At 43.9% G+C, this 25,196-nt stretch overlaps 1 protein-coding gene and 1 long non-coding RNA gene across 11 annotated transcripts in view; one reads left to right on the top strand and one right to left on the bottom strand.

Moving 5' to 3' along the window:
* Positions 1 to 25,196, top strand: part of LOC144616669 (uncharacterized) — a 215,239-nt gene that overhangs the window by 63,251 nt on the left and 126,792 nt on the right. The gene's annotated exons all lie outside the window — the stretch shown is intronic.
* Positions 6,168 to 25,196, bottom strand: part of NPAS3 (neuronal PAS domain protein 3) — an 858,324-nt gene continuing 839,295 nt past the window's right edge. For 6 of the 8 annotated variants that reach the window (XM_078448332.2, XM_078448333.2, XM_078448334.2 and 3 more), the window contains 3 exons: positions 16,084 to 16,231; positions 12,438 to 12,562; positions 6,168 to 10,675 (listed from right to left, as the gene is read on the bottom strand). In XM_078448332.2, coding sequence (XP_078304458.2) covers positions 9,312 to 10,675; positions 12,438 to 12,562; positions 16,084 to 16,231 — 1,637 coding nt within the window. In that variant the 3' untranslated portion in view covers positions 6,168 to 9,311. The remainder of the gene's footprint in view (positions 10,676 to 12,437; positions 12,563 to 16,083; positions 16,232 to 25,196) is intronic. The other 2 variants (XM_078448335.2, XM_078448338.2) reach the window with 1 other exon arrangement.

Genomic DNA, 25,196 nt, shown 5'->3' with positions numbered 1-25,196 from the left:
GAAAGGGCAGCTGATGTTGTAGATGAAATGGCATAGGGTCCTTGAAGCGTTGAGCTGCTTTGCTGGTTGCCTTGGGTGGTGGGGTTTGGGGCAGATCAGACTGGGTCCAGTTCATCTATACCAACAGTGTTGCCTATCCCTGTTCCTGACGCTCACTGCTGGGCACTAGCTCTACCTTTCCTTAGACACATTTAGATGCCAAGGACAGGAGAATCTGATCTAAGGTCAAGCCATATATACTCAAGGATTGTTCTCAAGAGTGAGCGGTTCCTGGGGGACTGGAAAGTCTCAGATGCTTGGACTGGTATCTGCCTATTGGTCATTTTAAATTACATTGCTTTGTCTGCATAGCTTGCCAGGTGGAAACAGAGACCAATGAGAAAGTTCTCTTGCACAAGGAGTTAAGGGCAAGCACCACTGTATTACGGACTCACACACGACCCTCTATTATGTACGACCTTTTATCTTAAGGGGGCACTTTCTCTGCTGCTTTGCTAATCATTTATTTTTCTTTTGAATTGTGAGAAGAATTTATTTTTCTTTTGAGTCACTCTGACCTTAAGTGATGTTAACAACAAAGCAAAGTAGTTGGAAGTGCTTTTTGTACTGTTGTTGTGTTTGGAAATGTTAACCTTGTGTTACGGTCACAGCTAAGTGGTTTATATCAGACCTAAACATCCTGGGCAGCTGTATCCCTGATTTGTATACAGACTTGGATAAGGCATGGCCGCCCTTTCCAAGTTCTGTGCCCACCTCACTCGCCTCTTCCACCTGAAGAAGGAAGCTGTACAACAGGCCCAACCTGTCTGTACCTGTGTGAGCATTATTTAAAAGAGAGAGGCATGTTACTGTTTTGCTGCTGTTGGCTTGCCTTTCAGACATGAGCTACTTTTTCTTGATGAGTATTGCCTGAAATGGAATAATAGAATAACCCTTCTGTCTGTTTTTATCTCCTGAATAGGAACTCTTCAGAGACACTTCTTTGGGGGAGTCTGGAATAATTAATTCTCTCCCCCCGTCTCCATCTTTCTCAATGCATTTAATTTAAACTTTCTTAATGAAAACTCATCTCTCATAAACGCCGGGTTGGCCCATTTTGTGTGTGCCTGCTCTGTCCTGCTTTGAGTGATGTGTAAATAAGAGGCAATCTGGTGATGAGTTTTGCTTGTGTGGTGTGGACGGGTGGAGAGGGAGGAGGGTTTGATGAATAGAGGCACCCAGAAAATGTACTTGATAATAACATGGCCGTGATTGATGTTGTAATTCCTGAAAAATTATCATTGTGATATAATTATTTGTTTATGAACTGTGCCCTGAGACTCCCAAGTTTGTGATTATTCATGGCACAGATAAAACTCTAAAGTCAATAATTCATCAAGGGTATAATGGTTTTGTTTGGGGGAGGTGTGGGGGGGTCACATGGATATTACATCCTGTTTCTGACACTTCTGCTATAAATCTGAGAACTCCTTTAGTATGAGGAAGAGCCATGTCCTTACCCTCTGCTATTTTTTTTTAAGTAGCTTTAATAGTTTGGATATATTTTAAAAACTGAAACTAATTTTACTCTTCTAGAAAAATTCTTTCAGCATAGGAACGTTATCTGAGTCATTTTTCTTGGTGTATTCCATGACTGCCAAAAAGGGAGAGTTGAACACAAGAATGAAAACAACTGTGTTTTGTCCCCAGAACAGTACAGGACGATCTTACACTAATCCCTTTGATTTTGATCCATAAAAGGGGACAAAAGGAGACAAAAGGAGGTCCATTCATTTTCAGAAAGTTGATGAGTTTCACCTCATGATTCCTTCTTGAATTTTGAGGGGTGATTTGACTCATACATATCAGAAGTCTTAGCATCTCTAACCCCATTCTGCCCCCATAAGAGGGCTGATGTGGTACTTGTTCCAATTTTTTCCATTTCCTTCTCATGGTGGTTTTTTTTTCCTTCCTCAGCCCGCTGGGAATCTTTGTCATGGATGTATTATGTGCCATAAAGATTTCCTAGATACTGGGGCCAGGACTCACCTCTCCAGCAGGGCTGGGTGAAGCCATCTCAGAGGGCATGTAAAGTACAATGAGAATGAGAAGTGTTTTCACAGCGACAGGCTTTTGCTCCCTTTCCATGCCTAATGAATTAGTGAACTTCTTTCCTTCAATTGCTTTTCACCTAAGCACATGGCAGCATTATACGGTTATACACATAAGGGAGGTGGGAGACCTACCTTAACGAAAACTTGTGAAAAGACCAAGGTGTTCTTGTGGACTAGAGGTTCAAGACGAGAACACAAGACCCACATTGGGAGTAGAGGCTACTTAAAAAAATAAGAAGATAAAAAAAATACATACCCTAAAATTCAAAATAAAAAAAAAAGAGCCCAGAGTCCTGAGCAAGAGATGTAATGGGACTTTTATTCCATGTTGGAACCAAATCACATCTGGAGCTCTGTGATTGGTCCAAGGTGCCATATTTTTAAAAGGACCCATTATAGGTTGAATTATGTCCTCCAAAAAGTTAAAGTTGTAGCCCTCGGTACCTCACCATGTGATAGTAAATTCATTTTCTTCTCATAATACAGTGCTGTAAATGTAATTACTTAAGATACAGTCATACTGGAGACGGGTGGGCCCTTAATCCAGTATGACTGGAAGAGGAGAGCGTGGAAGAGGACAGTGGGGAGAATGCCATTTGAAGACAGAGAGACACAGGGGGCAGACAGCCATATGATGATGGAGGCAGAAATTGGAATGATGTAACTATAAGTCAAAGAGTGCCAAGGATTGCTGGTAACCATGAGAAGCTAGGAGAAAAGCATGGAATAGACTATCCCTCAGAGGATTCCAAAAAGAACCGACCATCCTGGCACCCTGAATTCAGGCTTATATCCTGCAGAGCTGTGAGAGAACAAATTTCTGTTTCAAGCCACAATTTGTGGTAAAAAAACAACAACCCAGGAAAGCGATAGGAAAGCAATGCCAGGGCCTTGACAAATTCTGGTACACCCAGATGAGAGTGACCAGGCTAGTGAACGCATCTGCCACAGTGGCACTGGAGGAAAAACTGGAAGAACAGGTGACAGCCTAGAGAGTTATCAGACCCTGACAGCCATATTCACCTCTTTGAAGGTCACTCAGAAAAAGACTCCATCTAACTCCAGAGGTAAGATTTCAGCTCAACATCCTCTAAAAGTTACAACTATCCAATAGTGGGCTAGAAAGACCTTCACCACTAGAATTAAAGAGATGTGATTTCTACACTAGAGTTGCTGAGATCCTCTGGATGATTCCTGAGCTTACAGCTCAATGTTCATCAGTGTGGATATGTTATTAAATGGTACCTTCTCGAGGAACTTAGATCCATTTACTTAGCTGTTTATGGTAGATGATGTCAAAGTTTACTAAGTTACCGACTGATTGGGCTCTTTCTTCTTCTTCATTTGTTTTACCTAATTTATTGCTGTATATAGAGTACATTGTGTTACACACACACACACACACACCCATCCTCCAGCCAACATTTATCAATGGCCGACTCTGTGCCAGCTGTATGGACTATCCAGGAAGGCAGGAATAAATGAACTTGCTGCCTTATCCATTTTGCCATTCCTTTTTAGGAAATGCATAGAAACTCAAGCTATCCTGCCATACCACATTTCTAGTGGAATCTGCCTCTTGACAAGTTATGTTTCATTTCCTCCCCCCCTCCCTCCCTCCCTCCCTTCTTTCCTTCCTCCCTTCTTTCCTTCCTCCCTTCTTTCCTTCCTTCCTTCCTTCCTAGCCATCGGTATTCTGAAGACCTTTACTGAACAAAGGCTGTCTGTGAATCACTGAGCTAGGCACTAAGGGGGGACATGAAGATGAACGAGGCATGGTTTGTGCTTCCCGGGAGGTGGGGGTGGTTTACCAGGTTAGCCCCTCTTCTTCATAATGATTTACTAGGAGATATATGAAAGCAGGAGCATCTAAGGGTGATCACTTACCTTAGCATACCAGAGTTGTTTCTTAAGCCTACTAGTTGTTGTCATTCTTTGGGAATTAAGCCCAAGAAGGAGGCTAGTGTTGTGTTGCTATATGATATGAACTATTGGCAAAGGTATTTTTCTTGCTCTCCTAAGTCCTCTAGTCTTCCTACTTTTTGAACCTGGATAATAAGTCTTTTAGCCTGAACAGACTATCTTCTGGGCTTGACAATATACATTATCTCTTACCTTCAATGCAATGCTGAGGCCAGGTTGACTTCAAATTGTTGGAAGCATGTTCAATGTAAACAGGCTTTGTCTAGGAATAGGCAAAGATGGGGAAGAATTACAGTCCACAAGGGCTAAAATCCATTTCTTTATGCTCAACTGATGCAAATCTTCCCTCTTGTCCCACCTGCTGCCTTTATTTGAAGTTCTTTTTCTTTTTCTTGTTCCTTATTGCAAAATAAACAATATCAGTATTGGCTGGGAAGGAGAAGAGGAAAGGTCCGGAGGGCTGGCTAGAGATCCCTGTTCTGTCCATGACCTGCAATCTGCGGCCTTGACACACTGACTTGCTGCTGGCCTGGGTGGGGAGAGGTCCTGTGCCTCTGGGGCTCGGGGCCCTGGCTTGGCTGCTGGCCTGGTGCTGGGGACATGGCGGGGCTCCTGGCTGTCAGTGGGTCTGAGTCCAGAGCTTGCTTGTTCTCTTTTTGGCCAAGAGATGTTTTTTTATTTCATTAGTGACATAATTTAGCATTGATGGGTACAAATAAAGGACGGGGAACTTGCTGGTACTAAGGGAGGCTTGAGCCTGGGGGAGAATCCTGGACTTCTACCACTTCTGCAGAAGCTTGAGATGCAGTGAGAATTTCACTTCATCTGTCCCTGTCTGGCTGCTGCTTTTCAACTCTCCTTGCCACCACCTGCAGACCACGGGGCTGAAGCAGTGTCCAGCAATACAGAGTTAGGGCCAACCAACACGACCATCAGCTGACAGAGGGTCAGCCCTAGTACCACACTCATCCATTTGCCCTCTGCCTCGGCAGACCCTCCCCTATACAAAGTTCTGGAGGCTACCCGTAGGAGCCGGCCTCATCGGCACCTACCAGACCAAATACCTCCAGTAAGGTGATTTCAGCTCGCGCTCTGTTCAGGATTGAGTTTCTAGCTTCCTCAGTGTTTTGACTTCTCAGTCTTGCTGACTCTCCAGAGCAAAAGTGAAAGATAAACTTTGGAAAAGTGTTGGGAGAACCCAATTCAGTGTTCTCAATTACCCTCTCCCTATTTCCAGGTGTTACATATTTCAAGGACCTATAAAAGGCCTAGTAGAGAAATCTAGGGCCCCACCACCATAACCACATTCCCACATCTGCCAGTCTGAAGCAAGCCTCCATTAATAAAAAGGATCCTCAAATTGGCAAATGTCACTGAAGATTTAAACTAGGGAGTGACATTTACTGTAGTTGGTGGCTTTGGGACAAAAGCGCCTTTTGCTTCAGCTCAAGCCAATCATCTCTCATCATTTTCTGTAGAGCACGGATTTAACATGCAACCCATCTGTATCCTTATTTGAGAGAGAGCAAGTTGAAGTTTTTCTTTCTTTTTTTTTGTTAGCCAGCTGACCTGCCTTCAAACGTGACAGGCTGCAGGCTGCTCGCTGACCTAACCAATAGGACAGCACGATCGTGACTTAACTCGGCTTGTCTGGAGAAAGAAAATACAGATTTAGTATAAAGAGAAGATATAAACAATGGAACAGTTGGTTATACATTATAGATCGTAATAAATGAAAATATCGAGTGCATTTTCAATGATTAATGTATGGAAACTGTCATCACTTACTGTGCATTAATCAAGAAAAAATGCACACTTGCTGTAGTGGTTAATGTGCAGGCCCGTTGTTCAGCTTTGATAATGTGCATAATAATGCTCGGTATGACAATGAGTTGGGGTAGCTGAAAATTTAGGATGGTTGCAAGTTTGGTGTAGTATTTGGATTAGCATCTTAATCTGTGCCTTGTCAACCTCATCATTACACAAGCCATGCATTTTTTTTTTTCCAAAACTAGCGAAAATATGGATGTATCTTTTTTTTAATCATTTTTTTTAAAAAAAATCAAGAGTAATGACCAAGGTACCTGCTTAAACAAATACTACCAGCATTCATTAGTTAGGATGGTTACATGTAAAAGAAATGATGCCAGATAGTAACAAATCCAAGAGAAGTTTATTATGAAAATGGCACCTGCGGATGAAAAAATTAAGTTACATAAAGACAACCATGTATGTGACATGTATGAGAATCTACAAAAGTATAAAAAGAACCCTGTTGTAAATGAAGTATGTACATTTCTGATTTGCAGCATTATCAATGGTCAATGAAAAAAAATGTTTCAAAATAAGCCAGGCACTCAGGAAGTTAGGTCCGGTTAGCTTCACACAAAACAAATGTACCATAGCTGTCGCTTTGTAATGTTTTAATTTTTCTTTTCATATATATTGTAGAGTTGGTAACACTGCTAAGATTTTTACGAACAGAATATCCCTTTCCCCATTATTCAGCTACTTGGCACCAGTCTCCTCATAAAAGTTTTCATATATTTGTACAAGAAATAGTTAAAAACACAGACACAGTCTTCACAGGTAATGAAGTGTTTTTTTTTTTCATTTTGTAATTTTAAACACTATGGATTTAGACAGCAGCTGTGATTATCTGTTAGTTTAAATCACCAGAAATCATTTTGACACAACACAGAAACATTTATAAAAGGAAAAAAAAAAAACAAAACAGCTGTCTAGCTGTTCTTTGTAGCTGATAGGTGCATTCCTTTGATTGTTCGATAGCTAGAGTAGAGCTTCCAAAATTAATCTTTAAATATCATGACTGGCTTTCTTCACCTTCTAAACCTACTTAAATCCTTCAAGTAACGTCCCTATTAAAATTTGTGGCATTTCACTTCTTTTAGTTATTATTCCACAGTGATGTGGGCCCAACTCATGGAATCACAAAGGTCCTAGAGGAAACCACTCAACACAGTGATATTCAAAGGACAGCCGAATTACTCTATTAGCATTGCACACATAAACAAATATATATGACAAGTCTATATTCCGTTATCCCCTCCCCTGTTGTTTTAAAAAAAATGTTGGTTGACCTTTGAAATAATTTTCTGTCTCACTGGTAATTGCTTTATGTATTGCTCCATCAGCCAACCTGGAAGGAAACCAAAGAAAAGCACCCATTGCTTATATAGGTAGAGCACAAGGGACTCTGGGAATGTTAACAACTGAGGCTATATGGCATCAATTTATTTAATATATCTGAGCATTATTCTTCAGTGCTTTGCGTTGCACTCCAGAAGAAAAAAGTCATACCCAGAACTCCATTGTGGGAAAAAATGGCTCCATTAACCTTGAGCTAGTTAAGAGTCTTTTTATCTCTGAGAATGAAAAAGATTTTGGAGAAGGCGGGGAAAGGAGAGATGGGGGAGGGAGCAGGGGGAGACAAGAGAGGGAGGAAAAGAAAGGAAAGGTTGGGAGAATATACACCAGCAAAGCAACAGCAGGAATTTCAAAAAGTGAAACGGAAGATTCACAGACAGTAGAAGCAGCATAGGGTGACATTACAGAGGAAGGCCACCACACAAAAATCACTAACCCCCAAGAATCACTGATTCACTAGGACTGCAGGAATGGGACTGTACCACTCCGGACTAGAGATAGAGCACAGAGAAGACAAAGGACAAAACAACTACGTTAGCTTAGTATATACTGCATATAGAAACACACATTGAAATTGCAATGGGACTGACAGCCAAGGACACGTACACATTGCACACGTTACAGTTCTCACATCTGTTATTAGATGCCTTAACAAACAGCTGCCAAAAATGGAGTGGAAGAAGAATTTATACTCGACAGTCATTTGGAGTGTTTGACACTACACTGATTTCTGGCAACAAAGACAAAATAGGATATTTTTTTTCTTTTTCTTTTCTTTTTTTCCTTTTTTTTTCTTTTTTTCTTTTTAGTACTTAATGTGCGGTTTTCAGTTGCAGTTATGTTTGAAGCTTATTAACCCATTCTTTAGTTTTAAACCTTACCGGTTTCAACCTAGAAACAAGAGAACCAAAGGGGAAAAAAATTTCATGAAATCAAATCAGTCCCCTAAAAATGCAACCTTTTTTTTTTTAGCAAGAAATGATAAAAAAAAAAAAACAAAACAAAAACAAAGACATGTTAAATATCCTTTCCTTCTTTTACTCTGAAGTGTTACTGAAGTTGCAAAAATTAGACTCAGTTAGACTGAGAAAAGGGAAAAAAACAAAAAGCAAAACAAAAACCCAGACCAACAAAAGGCAGTATGTACCCAAACGGCTCCTCAAATCAGTTTGATTGAGTTTTCCAAAAGCCCCTTTAAAAAGGGCTTTACTGACCCATTAAATTTAATGTGAGGCTATGTTTGTTAGTTGGGAGGTAAAAAATTTTAAGTCCTGCAGCAAACGTTAATGAGGGCTTTGTCTTAACTAACCAAGGAGACTGCAGCAGCGGGACTCCAGACCAGGACAGAACACGTTATTATTATTATTTTTTTTTCCCCAAAACCCAGCCCAGGAGCTGCATTTTGTATGAAGACATTACAGATTAATAAATGATAGCACCATGGTTTTAGAAATTAAGTTAATGTTTCAGTAATTAACATTTAGTCCAACTTTTTTTTTTTAAAACATTCTAGTCACAGGCCAGAAATTAAGTTTAAGAACCCAAATTATTTTTATGTGCAAGTAAGAAAATCTTAAAATCTTAACCATAAAAAGAGAATTAAATTCTGCATAAAATTCTAAAATACTATCCCCCCTATCTTTAAAGGAATTAGGAACCAAAACAAAAAACCACCCCATTTCATTTGACTTAGTCAAACAGGGCACATTGTTTATGCTTGTCTCTTTCAATCTTGATCATATCAAGATCTTTAGGAAGAAAAACCCAATGGTTGTCACTTGAGAAATCTCTTGACCACAAGACTGAGTATTCTATGGCAGAGGCATATACAACATTAAAGACATCTTAATAAAGATGCAAAAGGAAAGCAAAACAACCCAACACACATCTTAGAAGGAGACAAAATGGCAGGCAACTGGTCATCTGACTCTCGGAAGGCGAAAAATAAACATATCTTTACAGGAAAGAATAAGTCAAGTTAAAGAAAGAGGGGGTGGAATGGGGGCCGTCGTGGTGAGAGAGGACGCTGACCTGCTTGAATTCAAAGTGCTAGAATTAAAAGGTCTAAACGAAAACGCCGATCGACGATGCCTCCGGGCGGAGCCCTGGCCCGCGCTGGGCGGCGCCTCAGTCCTCCTTGCGCTCCAGAGTCTGTGCCGCGTGGATGCCGTTGCTGTAGACGGGGAAGGGCAGCGTGGAGAAGAGTCCCTCGGCCGTGGTGAACACGTTGCCGGCGGGCATCTGCGTCAGGCTGGCGGCGCTCACGGCGCCGCCGAACGGTCCCGACATGTTGAGCCGGTGCACGTGGTGGTAGAGCATCTCCATGGGCGTCTTGGGGTCGAGGCCGAAGCCGGGGCTGTTAACGTCCACGAAGTTAACAGCGTGCGCGTTGGGCAGCAGGTTGCCCTGCATGGCCAGGGTCACCTCTGCGGGCGCGTAGCGGATGGTGCCGGTGGTGTAGACCCTCTGCGCGGCCGTGCTCGTGGCGGCCAGGGTCCCCGTCACCCTGTGCACCAGCGGGAGCACGACGTTGCCCGCCTGCAACCTCTGCAGCGCCTCCAGGTCCCCAGTGTACAGCAAGGAGTTGGACGCGCTGGGGCCGCTCCCGCTGCCGCCGCCGCCGCCGCCGCCACCACCGCCGCCCCCTGGGTGCTTGTCCCGTGGGGACGCCGAGAGGGGGGGCGACAGCGGGTCGGAGGCGACGGGGGCCAAGGCCGCAGTGGCCGAGGCGCCGAACTGAGTCTTGCGGGCGGCGGCGGCGCCGTCGGCGCCAGGCGGGGTGAGGACCGAGTCGGGGATGGCCACGTGCAGGCCCCCGCCGCCCCCGCCGCCCTGCGGGGACGGGAAGTGCTCCGAGCTGGGGGGCTTGGTCATGCTGTAGGGGGACTCGTTCCTGGAGATCTCCCGGTTGGGCGGGTAGTTCCAGATGCTGCTGTCGTTGTCGAAGTTGATGGGTTCCGAGATCTCCGTCTTGATCTTGAGCACCGAGGCACTGTTGGGGGAGGACAGCAGCCGCGGGGGCTCCACCAGGCCGGCGTCCAGGCCGCCGGGGCTCGACGCGCTGGACAGGCGCCGGCGGCTGGCGCTGCCGCCCTTCTGCCGTTTCCGCCTCTTCTTGCGCTTCTGGTGCTTGCTGGAGGCCTGCGCGCCCGCCTCGCCCGCGCTGTCCGAGTCCTTGGCGCTGTCCGACGTGAGCGACTCGCAGTTCTGCAGCCGCAGGTCCGACTCGCTCTCCACGTAGCGCTCCACCTTGATCTGCATGGGGCCCAGTGCGCCGAAGCCGTCCTCGCCCGCCTTGGGGTTCTCAAAGTCCGAGTGCTCGAAGCTGTCGTCGCTGTCGCGGCTGTCCGGGTTGCTGGAGCTGTGGCCGTCGTCGTTGCAGTTCATGTCGTTGTCGCAGGCGTTGCCCGACTTCTTCCGGTCGGGTTCCGGGTCTTCGCTGTTCTCGGACTGATTACCCTTCTCGTCGGACTTGGAGTTCTCGTTGTCCTCTGCGTGGGGCCAGTGGCCGGAGGTGGCGGCGGCGGGGGAGGAGAGACAAAAGACACCACATTAGCAGGGCAGCGTCCGCGTCGCGCGTGCTGGAGGTGGGGGGCAGGGCTGGGGAGGTGTGTTGGCCCACCTGAGCTGTTCCACCACCTTTGCTACCTAAAAGCCTGGGCTTTCTCTCTCTGGAGGGCCTCGATTAGCTGGGCCTTTACTCAGAGTGTGGTTCATAGACCAGCGGCACTGCATCACCTGGATGCTTCTTTCAAATGCAGAATCCCAGCTTTCCACCCAGGCCTGCTGAATCAGATTCTGTATTTGAACGAGATCCCCCGGTGATTGTTTAGCACATTAACATTTGAGAAGTCCTGCAAAAATATTCAGGGAGTCAGGGTAAATAACCTGGAATAAGATGTCAGTGACACAGAAACATGATGGTATGCAAGGTGACTTTCTACGGACGTCGGCCCCTTCCGTTGGTGAATATTTGTTCATTATTGAAGACCACGCTCCCTATTCCTAAAGTTGTTTTTCTCTATAGCACTTAGCCATACAGGGAATCAGATGGTGCTTATTTTCATTTACTTTGATCTCTTCCTCCAACAAGAATACAGGCTCCACGGGGCAGGGGATTTTTGTCCTTTTTTTTTTTTTTTTGTTCCTGCTAAATACTATGTAAATAAGAAGCAGAGCCTGTCTATTCCAGAACTTCTGCCCTAGGAAAGAACTTTCAAATGAATGCAGTTTAGGATAGGAAAACAATCAAGATCCTCTGTGCTTTTCACCTCCTTCCACTTCCCTGAAGCTTTGTCTGGAGTAGAGGGATATGGGCTCACAGGCCTGGAGAGCAGGTGCCCTAAAGATGGGGGGGCGGGGGTGGTGGGGAACCCTAGCCATCTGGCACATTATAGGGAGAATAGATTTTCCCAGTAACACAACTCAGAAGATTTAGGGACAATGCTGATTTTATAGCTGTGCTGTCATGATTTCGGATGCAGCCTGCACTAGAACTTGGGCAGATCACGTAACTACTTCATTTCCGTGGAAGACGGTGGGTTAGAAGAGGCTCAGGCTTCTTTGCAGCTGTAAAATTCTGTGAAGTTCTGTGCTCCTTGGCTCTAAGTGTGCCTGTGGAGCTGGGGTTGGGGGTTGGAGGAAAGGTACATTTTTAAATTAACTTTCTTGTGTTCCAAAGAGCTACTCAGGGTACTTTCCAAAGAGTCGTTTACCAATGTCATTAACTATCCTGCTTTGGAGGCTCAATCCCAGCTTGGGAAGCATGTGAATATTTCGGGCTCGCAGTTGCAGGCGGTCTTATAGGTAGCAGAGATCGTACTGCCTCTGCTTCAGGTAAAGAGGCCAAAGCTTACTATGGGATTAGGGCACAACTCCTTCTGTGTGGCCAGTGGAGGGCTGACATTGAGTGACTGCTAAATCAGTCTCTCTCTGTATGTTTTCGTGCATACAGGCATATTGGGATGCGTGAATTTATGTGTATAAATATATACCTTCACATACATATGCTTATATATACAATATATATGCGTGTATATATACCACATACATATATGTATACACACATCCATGTGTGCACATATGTATGTGGTGGTATACTGATATACATACCTATGTGTACAGAGAGTCTATCAACTTGATGTGACATATGTCTCTCTGAAATTTAACAGTTGCTCTGCCGTCTGGCCATTGCCCACCCCTCATGTTTGGATAGGCAAGCAGTCACTGCAGAACATGGAGAAGTAGTAATACCTGTAATACCTGAGGTATCTTTAGAGTCTGATTCAGAGTCAGATGTCTCCGAAGATTCTGAAGTTTTCTCTGGCAGATGGGGGAGCTGTGCGATATCCATGGGTGTGTCCTTGTACTCGGGGTTACTGCGGGGGAGGGAGGCATTCGTCAGGAGGGCAGACACCCATTCCGCATGGTTTGCTTTTGACCATCTTCTCCCCACTTCCTTGCCCCAAACTTATGGAGTTTAGAGAGTTTAAAAGACTGCACGTGAAATAATTTCTCTGCTCGTTACGGGACTTTGATAGGAGCTTGGATTTCATGTGCCGGGGTACAGCCGCACCCTGCTACAATGACTGAATACCCAAATGCTACAGGAAAGCCACTAAAAAGCTTTTAAATAATCAGGTAGCACTGGGGGCCAGGGAAGTGTGCCGCTTGACATCCCTCCCATCTAACACCCGGGCGGGGGGCGCGCGGCGGGGAAGGGAGGCTGAGAAGTACTCTCAACTATTCCTTCCTATACCTCCTGGTGTGCCCGATCTTCTCTTGGGCTCCTAATGAGTCCGTTGCCTCAGTTCCCTTGTCTTGGTTCCTTGATGGAGCTTCTCAGCTGTTGAGATGGCTCTAAAGCAACTGATGGGGGAGGTGGGGGGGGGGCGGTGCGCAGAGCCCTCGGCGCCTAATGATCTGACAGATGCACAGGTGCACCTTGGGATGCATGGATTATGGCTACTGAACTGTCAACACACCCATTACAATCACATTTTCAACTGCTCATGTGTACACCTGTGGCTTGTTAAGCTGGAACTCTGATTGCAGCGGGGAGAGTCCTAGTGTGAAAGAGGCCCTAACAGAATGGCTCTACCCCCATTTGCACAAATGTGTTTAATTCTTGTTCTATTTTTAATTCAGAAACAAGCCTCTTCTGGAAAAGAGAGTGTGTTTGGTCAGTTTGCGTTCATTATCTTCTAGAAATGCCACTTCAAGGCCAGCCCAGTGTGGGAGCAATGAGGGCTACTGTAATCTGAAGCCATAAGGAAAGCCTCTGGCCTCAAACTGGAAAATGCTGCTTCTACCCTCCATGATGGCCCAGCCAACCAGAGACTTACAATACAGGATTAAGGATTCATTTGTCAACCTCTAGTGAGATTACTGTATTGAAGAGTCACTGTTTCAGTAACCACTAAAACTGCCAGTCGCTGGGAGGGTTAATTCACTAAGATGGATCATCAGGCATTTACTCCTTAGTGTGAATTAGCTTCAGTAGCAGAGTTTTCTGTAGATAATCAGATGAGGCTAATGGTGGGAAGGTGGGCTTGGCACTTAGGCCGTCTCTGAACACTCTGGAGTCTGTAATTCTACCAACATGTGAGGGAATAGGAACAAGACTGGCGGAGCAGTCATTTCAGAACAGGGAAGGACCCAGAAGTGAGGGATTCTGAGAAGGAAGAGGTGGCCTGAAAATACTGCTCAGGGAAGAACAAAGAACAGGAATGTGGGAAAGAAAAACAAACTTCAGTGAGCTGCTCTTTTGCTGATATGCAACAGTTGCTATTTTGCCAAGGCCAAGTGCTTTTCTTCTAGATCTTTAGTCTCTAGAAGTGATACCAATGAATGGCAGACATGGTGGGAGTTTTCTCTGCTAAAGCCCATCCATATTGATCTCCTTTGGTCCAGATGCCTTGGGGCTTCCCAAGTCACTTGTCCCTCAACTTGCAGCCTTTCATTATTGAACTCAGGGTGAGTCTTGAGGTCAGCCGGGAGCTGTCTACCATGTCTGAGATTGAGGCTCTTGAGCCTGAAAACTGGTCTTGGGCACCCAAACTGCTTCCTTCCTCTCCCTATGGAAGTAGACGGACTAGAATCACCAAACACTTAGGTGCTTGTATCATTTGATCCCAGGCTAGATCAGTGGTGTGGATCCACAACTGCACGGACTGACACCTCCTTAACCCTTCTCATTCCCTCCATTTGGGGGCAGAGTAGTCATGAGATGGATGAGGCAGTAAGAAAGATCCAGATGGAAAGATATCTCCCTGAACCAGAGTGACAAGCATGTAGATTACTTTAGTAACCTATGTTACATCAGCATGGGGGACAGGTACCTTGTAGTCCGTGGTGCCCCTGTTACTACTGTCTGATTTTTAATAATAATGGGTCTCCTTGGCACAACACCATTTCTGGCTAGCAAAAGAATGTTAATGCCACAATACCTTATTCTATTTTCTCTTTGGCATGTGAGGTTTTTTTTTTTTTTTATATAACCTTCTGCATTACACATAGCCACTGTTCTGTAAACCTCTTTGTAAAACCCATCTTGAGCATATCACAAACACAGGGGAAAGCGTGCATGAAAATCAGGCCTCAGAGAAAGCCACATGAAATACACATACTTGGGCCTTTAGAGAGAATTAATGTAGAGTAGAAGAGGTCAAAAAAGGAAAGAGAAAGTAGATAAATGAAGACTCTTTTAAGTGGCGCACATTAAGGCCCTCTCTAGAGCTATAATCATTAGTGTCTGATTGATATGCTATTGGTAGCAAGCACATTCATGCCTTCAAGTCATTGCCCTCGTACGTGAACACGCTCTGAAGGGTCAGCGTGCTGACGAGCCACGGTTGCCAGCATCTCGGCTCCATTTGGCTGTCTCAAAGAAAAATGGGATTCAGGTACTCCCTGTCTAGATTATCAGCCAAAGGGCACCAACTTCCATTCATAAGACCGATCAGAGGCTTTCCTACTCGGACCGCGTGTGGGTCCTGCTTGGTGGCTTTAAAGCCAAGAGAAGCTCCAAACTGGAAAGACAGTAGTGGGAGGGAGCCAGGCCTAGCATTCTAATAACCTCAGGACAGGATTGGTGGAGAACCTCCCAGAAATCTTGCTGCCCAAAGCAGACCCCCCCGGGGCCATTGCCCTCCGTTTTCTTTTTGCTAGTTTGACTCCAAAGGCAAAAGTAGATGAGGAAGGAGGGAGAAATGGGGTTGTAGACTAGAATTCAGGAAGCTGTTGAGCCTGGCTTCATTCATGGATGTAAACGCGAGGGCACATTAAAATAGCAGTGAAGGGGGGGGATCACACAGCATTAGGCAAAAGGAGAGCGCCTTTGTTTATATACTGATATTGCCTTGATTCTGGCAAAGCAGCTCACTTTGCTTACCAAAACTTGAATGCCCCAGGGAATCAGATGCTATGTAATCTGTGTAAGGCTTCAAAGGGATGGAATATAGGAGGCAAATAGTGAACCCTGTCACTTCTTCCCCATGCCCTTTTGCTTAATCTTCTCAAGGATGGGAATGCATGAATGTAGGTTCATGTGGTGGGGAGAAGGTGGTGCTCTCTTGAATGCTTCATCTGTAGGCAAAAGTCTGCATTTGTTTTTCTTCTAGCCTGAACATTTGTGGGGAAACCAAAGCAATGTCTGTAGAGCTGCCCAAATGTTGACAGACCAAGAATTACTGATAATTTTGTGACTCTGCCCCGGAAGTCCCCTCCAACATAGCTCTGATCTTTGCATATGTCTTTGAATCTTGTGGAAAGAAAAAGCAGAATTTCCACATAATTCCACACCAGATACTGCCAAAAGATAATAAAACATGTCAGCTATTAACCACGGGCTGCATATTTTATAACTGACACAGAAATGAAAAAGAATTAGAAAATATACCTAAGAAGATAATTCACCCAGATGATATTCTTCTCATTTGCGTTCTTGGCATTAATAGCTATGGTGGCACTAGACTGTATCCAAATATATCCTCCATTCTTCTGCATCCAACGATAGTACTTCGTCACACACTGGCCCTTATTCAGCACTGGGGGAAGAAAACAAAACAAATGGAAGGCATTGTGTATTAGGACTGGGACCAAATGATAATCATCTCGGTAAAACCGCCAGCTCAGAAAGGGGAGGTCCCGCACTAATCCAGGGGTGCCCTTCTGTATGCTTAATGTATAATGCCATTAGTAGGACAAATAAAATCAACAATTCAGTGGAGCGAGGGTTACTAGCATTTGTAGCAAGACTTTATTCCATTTTGGGCAGCCATGGTGTGAAGGAAAGAATAAAGGGACTACAAATCTTGTTGGCTCACAGAATACCTAATGTGGTGTGGATATTGTCAATGGGTTTGACGTCAGACACTAACAAAGGAAAATTTGTATGTGATTTATTCATAGCTGCGAGGTAGATCTCTTTGAGATTCCAGATATTTGAATGGTTCCGAAGATGCTTCACCCTTGTCTTTGATCATTTCACCTCAGTGCAAGCAATATCAACCAGTGTCCTCACACATCTGTTCCTTTTGATCTTGTCTAGCAGAATTTATAGTCCATGTATGAACAAAATTTACATTGGTCAGTCAGGGGAAATTCTGGTGGGACTTTCCTGAATGTTGGGACGAAATAAATTCCCCTACCAAGTCAGAGAGAAGCACTAGCCTAAGGGAGGCACAGAATTGACTTGGCTAGAGCCAAACAGAGTGACAGCTCCACACAGGCTCTGAAATATGGCCCCAAATGAAGGAACAAGTAAAAACAATCAGTAATGTGAAACGGTGCCATTAAATACCCACTGAAGGAGAGCTTTAAAATGCAGATGTTAAAAATGATACTTTAACCAAAATCTTGCCAAGTTGAAATTGACTTGATTTGTATCTGGGTACTCCTGAGCTAGTAAAAGGGGAAAGTGCAGTAAATCATCCCCAGAAATAAAGTGCTATGGAAAGGAATGGTTTAAAAGGATGCCGGAAACGTGCAAAACCTGCTGTTATTACTTGGCTAGGAATCTCAGCAACTCCACACCCCCGAAAAAGCGCGCCAGCTGGTTGGCCACTAGAGGGCAGTGTGCACTCGTCCACGTTGCCCACTTTTTGGCATGTCCTTGTCTCCGTCTGCTAAAATGAAAAACCTCTAACTGCTGTAATAAATTTGGCTAAATTAGCTGCTAAATGGTTATCTCAAGTAATATGTATTTGCATTAATCATCTTGCTCTAAACCAGAACAAGCCAGAGTCCTAAAGACGTAGTAAATTCATATTGTCCATTTAATTACGGCTAATAAGTGCTTCATATACAATAGTTTCATGAAGTACATTTTGATTTTTTTTGGGGGGGGGTTGGGTGGGTAAAGGGAAGTCACTTTGGAAAAGAGCTGTGTCTTAAGGCTGTTGAAGCTCATCCCGTCGTGTCTAAGCCATTCCTCCTGGCTCCAAAAGTGATCAAAAATCAACCTCCCTGTATTCTATCCATAAACATGTACACTTCGATGTTTTTCTCCCAGTCTCCCCTTTTCTCACAGTGCATTGAACGGGTGGTTGTAAAATTTAATAATTACGTCTTAACAGGTGCTTGAAAAAAGGTTTGCTTTGATGTGTGTTTCAAAAAGTGGCAAGCACTATTCTGAAACTATTCAACAGTTGAGGGTATTTTTAAGGCCCGGAACTGTCACACCTTCTCTTGGTGGCGGGGCTCCACAGGTAGCATTGTACTCTCCTCGTGTCGGCAATTGTAAGTTCTGCCATTCTGCATGCATGGCTTCCCAGGCTACAAAACTGCGTGGTGAAGCTGAAAGCAGTGAAATACTAACTCTGCCATACAGCTCTTCTGTCAAACCATTGTTGCATGCAACAAGATGTGCTTTTATTCAAATCCTCTCAACCTGGTTAACTATTAATAGAGGAATGACGGGTTATGAAATTCTGCCCACTATTTTCACGGAGAAAAACTTCTAGCACCCCAGTCAGCGGTTGGTGCATAATTCTATCTGCTGTGTATCTGGAGAAAGGAAGAATTTCAAAGGGTTCTAGGATTGTTGACAAGGGAAAGAGACTAAGGAGCCCCTTTTTAGAATCCCATGAAGAAAACACTGAGGTGGTAGGCCGGAGAAGCCCAGCCCGTCTGGGGATTGCGGTCTGGAATGTGACCCTACATAGGCAAAATTAAAAAATTATCCCCAGAACCAGACTACAGTGCACAGAAAGGGGGGCAGAGTGAGAAAGGAATTATAAAGTTAAATGAGAATTGGCAGGATCCACATAAAGATTACCCCCACCGCCATTCCTTATAATACCTTCTCTTACTTAAAAACAAACAAAGAAACGAAATCTCAGTTCTGAAATGCACAGCCAACAAAACATCTGCCTCCTTGGTGGGCTCCACGTACATGCCGTGAAGGGGGCTGAAAGACTGATGAGAGGGTGTCGTCTTTTGGAGCGAAGGCAATAGGACGCTGGGTCTGATTAAAGTGCATCTGTTTCCTGAGAATAAACACAAATATACTAGGGCCCATGAATCCATTAATGCAGCCTTCTTCATCACCCAGGCCAAGGGCTGTCTAGCAAAGAGAGGAGATCGAACTCAGAGAGGCAGGCTTGGTAGGTCTTCATGTGCGGAAGTGGTTGTGGAAGGACTGACGGGGAAGGGTGGGTGCCCCCTCAGGCTCCTTGGGAAGTCAGGCAGCTCCGTGAGTGCCTTCATTTGCTGTGGTGAACACCCCAAAGCAGGTCCAGGAGCCCCTCGTGGTCGACTGAAGAAAAAAAGTTTGACCTAATCCGTTCACTTGCCTTGGGCCAGCCTGACAAAACCAGTCCTGAGAGGTAAAGGTCCATTCTGGCCTGGACACAGATTATGACTGTTTCCTGAAGATGAGTGTTTTCTGAATGAGACCTCTGTGTGTCAGTGGGAAGCTAGATAGTGAGCGATAGGGCACTGAGTTAGCTTCCACTATAGCAGGAAATGTTGACCAAAATATTGCCCTAGTTGTTTTTGTTGTCCAGGAGGTCCCATAAAAAGAAATATCGATGGAATTTTGCTTCCTTTAAAATGAACAAGGAGGGGCGCCTGGGTGGCTCAGTCGGTTAAGCGGCCGACTTCGGCTCAGGTCATGATCTCGCACTCCGTGAGTTCGAGCCCCGCGTCGGGCTCTGTGCTGACAGCTCAGAGCCTGGAGCCTGTTTCAGATTCTGTGTCTCCCTCTCTCTGACCCTCCCCCGTTCATGCTCTGTCTCTCTCTGTCTCAAAAATAAATAAATGTTAAAAAAATTTAATTGTTAAAAAAAAAATGAACAAGGAGTAATTTTTGCTTGGGGCTCCAGAATATAAATTTATGACTTTGGGATGAAGCTTCTTTCTTTAAAAAAAAAAAAATCTTACTGGCAAATCAGTTGGATCATTCCAGCTGCGCCAGAGGCAGGATCTGACAGCTTTTTCTGAGCTCATGTGGTCCTAATCAGCTCAAGAAGAAAAGCCACCTTGGTGCCAGTTTGAAAGAGATTTTTAGTTTGTAATACATTAGACAACTTGAAAAACACAAAAACTTTTTCACTTCTCTTTAATCCAAGGGCTGTTTTTATTTGTGAGTTTTAGCTTTAGATAACTGAGAAAAATGAGAGAATGTTTGTGTCAGGTTATTTCCTGAAATCCCTTTTGTGGGGAAAATCCAAAGAGCGCATGATGTAAGTTACTTGATATGGAAGTCCTTAAAAAAAGAGCTAATTGTCCCTTGAAAAGAGATACACGCTCAACAGACCAAAGACCTGAGGAGTAAATTCATAACACTGTGCTCAAACTATAAAGAGAAGAAGCACAGAGAGAAAGAAAATTTATTTACGTGGATCATAGTTTTCATTTTATACCATGATATGGTCTGAGTACTTTTAACACATAACCTGGCATCTGCCCTTTGATTTATCCCAAAGTTTGCTTTTTGACATCCAAAACTTTTGCTAGAGCAGCCTGTGTGTCGCTCACTGGATTCACTGATCACATCTCTAGATGCGATTCACTTACAACATCTCTAGAATTATGTCTTTAAAGTTGTACCAGAGGAACCGGTTTTTCTTTAAGGATCTCAAAACATCTCAATGGCCTTTTCTGAGCTCTTAAAAGGTAATCATGAAGATGCGGGGAGGATGGGTGCAGTTTTTCCCAGGTTCGCTTGCAATCTCGAATGTTCCCGGGCATAATTTGGAGCACCTCTGCTACCACGCGAGAACTTGTTTCTTTTACTCTGAAGTCTAGGGCAGAACCAATCATTCTCAGTAGCTGTTGCTCTGAGGAGAACCAAGAAGCGGTCATCCGTACCCCCCCACCTTCCAGGCCAAAGGTGCCTGTGAGTTATAGACTGTGCTCTTCAGAGGACAGAGGTGAGCCCCACATTTGTGACAAGACTGTAACAAAAGAGACTTAGCTCCTCCTGGTTGAACTGCTGCAATCCTGCTTGGTTGGCAATTTTCGGCTATTAGTGTCCAAATATCACCCACCCCTAACGGTGAAGGGAGTGGCAAATACAGTTTAATCAAAAGAAAACTGCAGAGAACTTCCATTTTAGGACACGTGACCTGTTGTGTCAAACACACGCTTCCCCCTTCCCCTCCCCCAAAGGCTGGATGCTCAGTTTTATTGAATATTGTTCAAAAATGTCACCTGGTCTCTTGGTTTGAGCTTCTTGGCAGGCGTGCAAGAAATGGTTGCGCTTGTGGAGGAAAACTCCTCTCCCCGCTAAACCTGACGGACTCTTGCTGAAGCGCACATCCATGGCTCAGCACACAGTCACCAAACAGAGGGATTTCAGTTTTCCTTGGGAAAACTTTGTCCACAGAAATAGACTGATGATTGAAAGGACATAAAGGAAGCCTGTGTCTGTGGCAGGAACATAATTCTGTTAGTAAATCAAAACAAATCAGTACAAGTTTGCCTTCAGAAATATGGAGAAAAAAAGAGAACATGGTCCCTTCCTGTTGGGCTGTTCTACCAAATCAAAGCCAAAGATTCTAAATAGTGAGTTACTTGTGTCTTAAAAAGAAGGAAGCAGTCTAATTCGGTTTGAAGAGGAGATGAACACATATCAAAAGCGGTCTTTTAGCGAAGTGTCTCACAAAAGGACATTTTAGGGGTTTGCATATGCATTAAAAAGCTGCAATACTTGGCGTATTCAGGTAAGTATAGAATAAATAGGAAATGGTGAGATCATCGGAGATTGCACACTTCACATTCACACAGCTGAACAAAGAGCTTCATTATCGTCATGGCGATATGAGGACGCATCTGCGGCGCCATTCACCCCTCCTGGAGGTACCTTCATCAGTGGCTGCAGAGAATGGAGAAGGGGTGCCTTCTCTCAGGAACTCCAGTGTTATTTCTGAATTCACTAATATGGACGGTGTGCAAGTAAGGGGGTGTGTGCGCTAGAATCACACTTTGGACTTAACACCCACAGTTGGGTGCTTAGCTGTAGCCACTGGTTTTCTTTCTACATTCACAAAACTGGCAGATGAAACATGAAAAAGAATACTGACTCTTTAATCTCTGCTTCTCCACCTAAGGCCCAAGGCAGGCTGACAGGGAACTTCATTCTGGAAACAGGACTTTTTTTTTTTTTTTTTTTAAATTCTGGATTACTTTTTCCTCTGCTTTTGAAAACTGTGGGCTATAGGGGGATGAACCTGACATAGACTTAAAACAGGAACAAGTTTCTTTATCTAAAAGTTATAGTCCTTGATGCTTACAGGAAGGTCATTTTCAAAACCCACAGGAGAAACAGCATTAGAGGCAGAAACTGTGCATGAAGCGCTTTATTTACTTGCAACACAGACCGTTTTTCATTTGGAACTGCTCATAGGATCAACCAAGGCTTTGATGCTGTGCAGACTTTCCTATAGATTTTGCAATTAGTGAGTTAGATGTCTTAAATAGCAGGCATCCACAAATTGGTTTTCAGTGTGTGTGTGTGTGTGTGTGTTGTGAATCACTGTGCTGAGCAATATTTGGTAAAGTTTAATGATATTTGGTACTTAACGTGAGTTACGAGCTTGAGGACAGAAGACCTGTGGATGTTCCGTGAATGACGATGCATCATCTATGGATTTTCCCCCTAATACACTAATGACAGGCCCTGCTTGAGTTGCTATCTGTGTGATTTATAACCTCAGAAGAGGTTTTTTCCTATACCACTGCCAATTGATAGATTTTTATTAACTGTTAATATTGAATCATGCAGAGAAAACTTTTCATTGATTTAGGACGTGTCAATTTGTTAAGTTTAAAAAATAAATTCTCCTTTTTCTTCATGATAATGTACTGAATTGGAGACCAAGCCTTTTAAACACTGATGGTATCATGTTCTAGGACAGGAAAAATCAAAGTGATGGTTGGCATGAGTGACATTTGAGATCTCAGATTTTTTTTCAAGCTTGCTTTCAGTTCAGCCAGAGTTTCTGTACCACTCATTCCTGCCCTTCTTGACCTAAAATAGTCAGGGACGGTATTTCTTAGCCCTTATACTTAAATTTTTTTTTTTGGTGGGGATTTGCTATATAAAGGGAAACAGTGAACTCTTGAGCATGGAAATAAGAAAAATTTACAGCTAGGAAATGGTGGATTTATTCACTCACTCAATACTCCTTTGAGTGCCTACTCTGTGCGAGGCACTGGGGGATCTCAAAGTAAGCAAAATTAGGTGCTGGCCCTGTCCCCCTTTTAGCCTCAGTCACGGTAATTCCATTTCCTTACCAGTGATTGGTTTAGGTTTGGAATACAGTGAGACCCACAGGGAGGTCTCTCTCTTGTTGGGAATTAATGGGAAAGTTTTCTTTATTCTGAAAAAAGGACTTACCTCAATGTGCCTTTCTATGGGAGACAGATACTTGGCATTTTCACTAAGAAACTTAAAACCGTGGTCACTCTTAGGGCAAGTGGTATGGGGGTCTGACCTGGTCTGGGTGAATCTTTTACCTCCCTTTAAAAATGAAGTATTGGCAAGGTTAAGCTGGAATGTAGGCAGAACTAAAAAAAGGTAAAAGGATGAGGTTGGATCTTAGATTTATTTTATGTCTCTCGTGGACCCTGTGTTTCTGGATGGGGTTGTTTTACGAAGCGCACTAAACATCTTGAACAAGAGATAGATGAGTAGTGAGGCATAGGTACACAGAAACCAATGTTTGGTAAAAACAGGAGTATTTAAAGGAGCCCAGACAAGTTTCATTTGTTCACCTGTGGTGTAGATTTTCAGAAACCGAGATACTTGGTTGTGAAAACGTTACAGATGCTCCCCTGTAGCAGGCATCGTTGACTGTCCACTGGACAGCTATTCTTTTTTTTTTTTTCCCAGTGTTATTTAGAAATAATGGACGTACATCCCTGTGTGAGTTTAAACACACAGCATGATGGTTTGATTTACATAGATTATGAAACAATGATTTCAACAGGATCAGCTAACATTCATCTTCTCATATAGGTAAAATAAGAAGAGAAAGAGGGAGAAAGGAAAGCAATGTGCTCCTTTTGAACTCATAAGATTTACTCCCGACAACTTTCCTCTAGCTCCTGCAGCAGTCATCATGTTGCGTATTGAATAGCTTTTCTACCACTTGTCTCCTAAGTCCCAGTGGGGACGAACTTTGATTGTTTAAACCAGTCATGGCAATTCCATCTGGTGGGTGACTCTGGCATGGGCATTTGATGAAATGCTGGACAATGAGACATAAGGGGGTTCCTCTCTCCTGGAGGGCCTCTAAGAGTATTTTCTTTCAAGAATGAACACAAAATAGTGACTGACCCTTTCCTGACTTTGGACATTGTCTTGTGGGGAACTGGTGATGGGCAGTGCCACAGCTGTCTTTGGGTCATGAAGAGAAACTTGAGACGATTACAGAGAAAGCTGAACTCATTTTTGCCTGGGTTTTCTGTTACTTGTAACCGGATACATTCTAGTTGATGTGCCCCACCAAAAATTCTAGGAAGCCAGAGGGGATGTGGAGTTCATAAAGAGGTTCAAATGACCTGATCCTTAGTTAACACTAAATTAATGTAAAAACCATTGTAATGTTTATTTTGGAGAGAAAGAGAGAGACAGAGCGCAAGCAGGGGAGGGGCAGAGAGAGAGGGAGACATAATCCGAAGCAGGCTCCAGGCTCTGAGCTGTCAGCACAGAGCCCGACGTGGGGCTCGGACCCACAAACTGTGAGATCATGACCTGAGCTGAAGTCTGGCGCTCAACCGAGTTAGCCACCCAGGTGCCCCAATGTAAAATCCATTGTATGCTAAACACTTACACAAATTAAATCCTTATGTCACTCATTTGTGTTCAACAAGGAAAAGTTTGAGGTTTTCTGAGATAGTCAAGGTATCATTAAATCAACGTTTTAAGGAAAGTAGTTATAACACATATAATGGGGGGTGGGGGGGGAGGGGGCACCTGGGTGGTGCTTGGGTGGCTCAGTTGGTTAAGCATCCAACTTTGGCTCAGGTTATGATCTCATAGTCCTTGAGCCCGTTTCACATTCTCTCTCTCTCTCTCTCTCTCTCTCTCTCTCTCTCTCTCCCCCCACCTCTTGTGTACCCACACCCCCCTCTCTCTCAAAAAACAAACATTAAAAAATTTAAAATAATTAAAACTTATAATGGCATCTTGTTCTTCATTTTGTATAAAGTACAAGAAGTAATGGAATTCATCTTATTTAGGTTGATTTAGGTTAAAATGGATGTTTTAGAAGTTTTTTTTTTTTTTTTTTTTCTGAATGTGTTTTATAAGAGCAACGGGTCATTTTCTCTCAAATATCACATGTTTCCTTTTATGATAATAAAAGCAGCTACTAATTGAAATAGTAATAAGGAAAAGCCCAAGGATCCATGTTAGGATTTCATTAGAATAGATGAGTCCAATTGAAGTTCTGGCTTACTTCCTGGGCAGAGAGGAAAGATCGTGTGTGGTATCATTCTGTGTCCTTTTCTTTCTTTTTTTTTTAACGTTTATTTATTTTTTGAGAGACAGAGACAGAGTAT

The sequence above is a fragment of the Panthera onca genome, chromosome B3, assembly GCF_046562875.1.
Source record: "Panthera onca isolate mPanOnc1 chromosome B3, mPanOnc1 haplotype 2, whole genome shotgun sequence".
NCBI lineage: Eukaryota > Metazoa > Chordata > Mammalia > Carnivora > Felidae > Panthera > Panthera onca.
The sequence above is the reverse complement of the archived record's forward strand: the minus strand, read 5'-3'. Positions and strand labels throughout refer to the sequence as shown.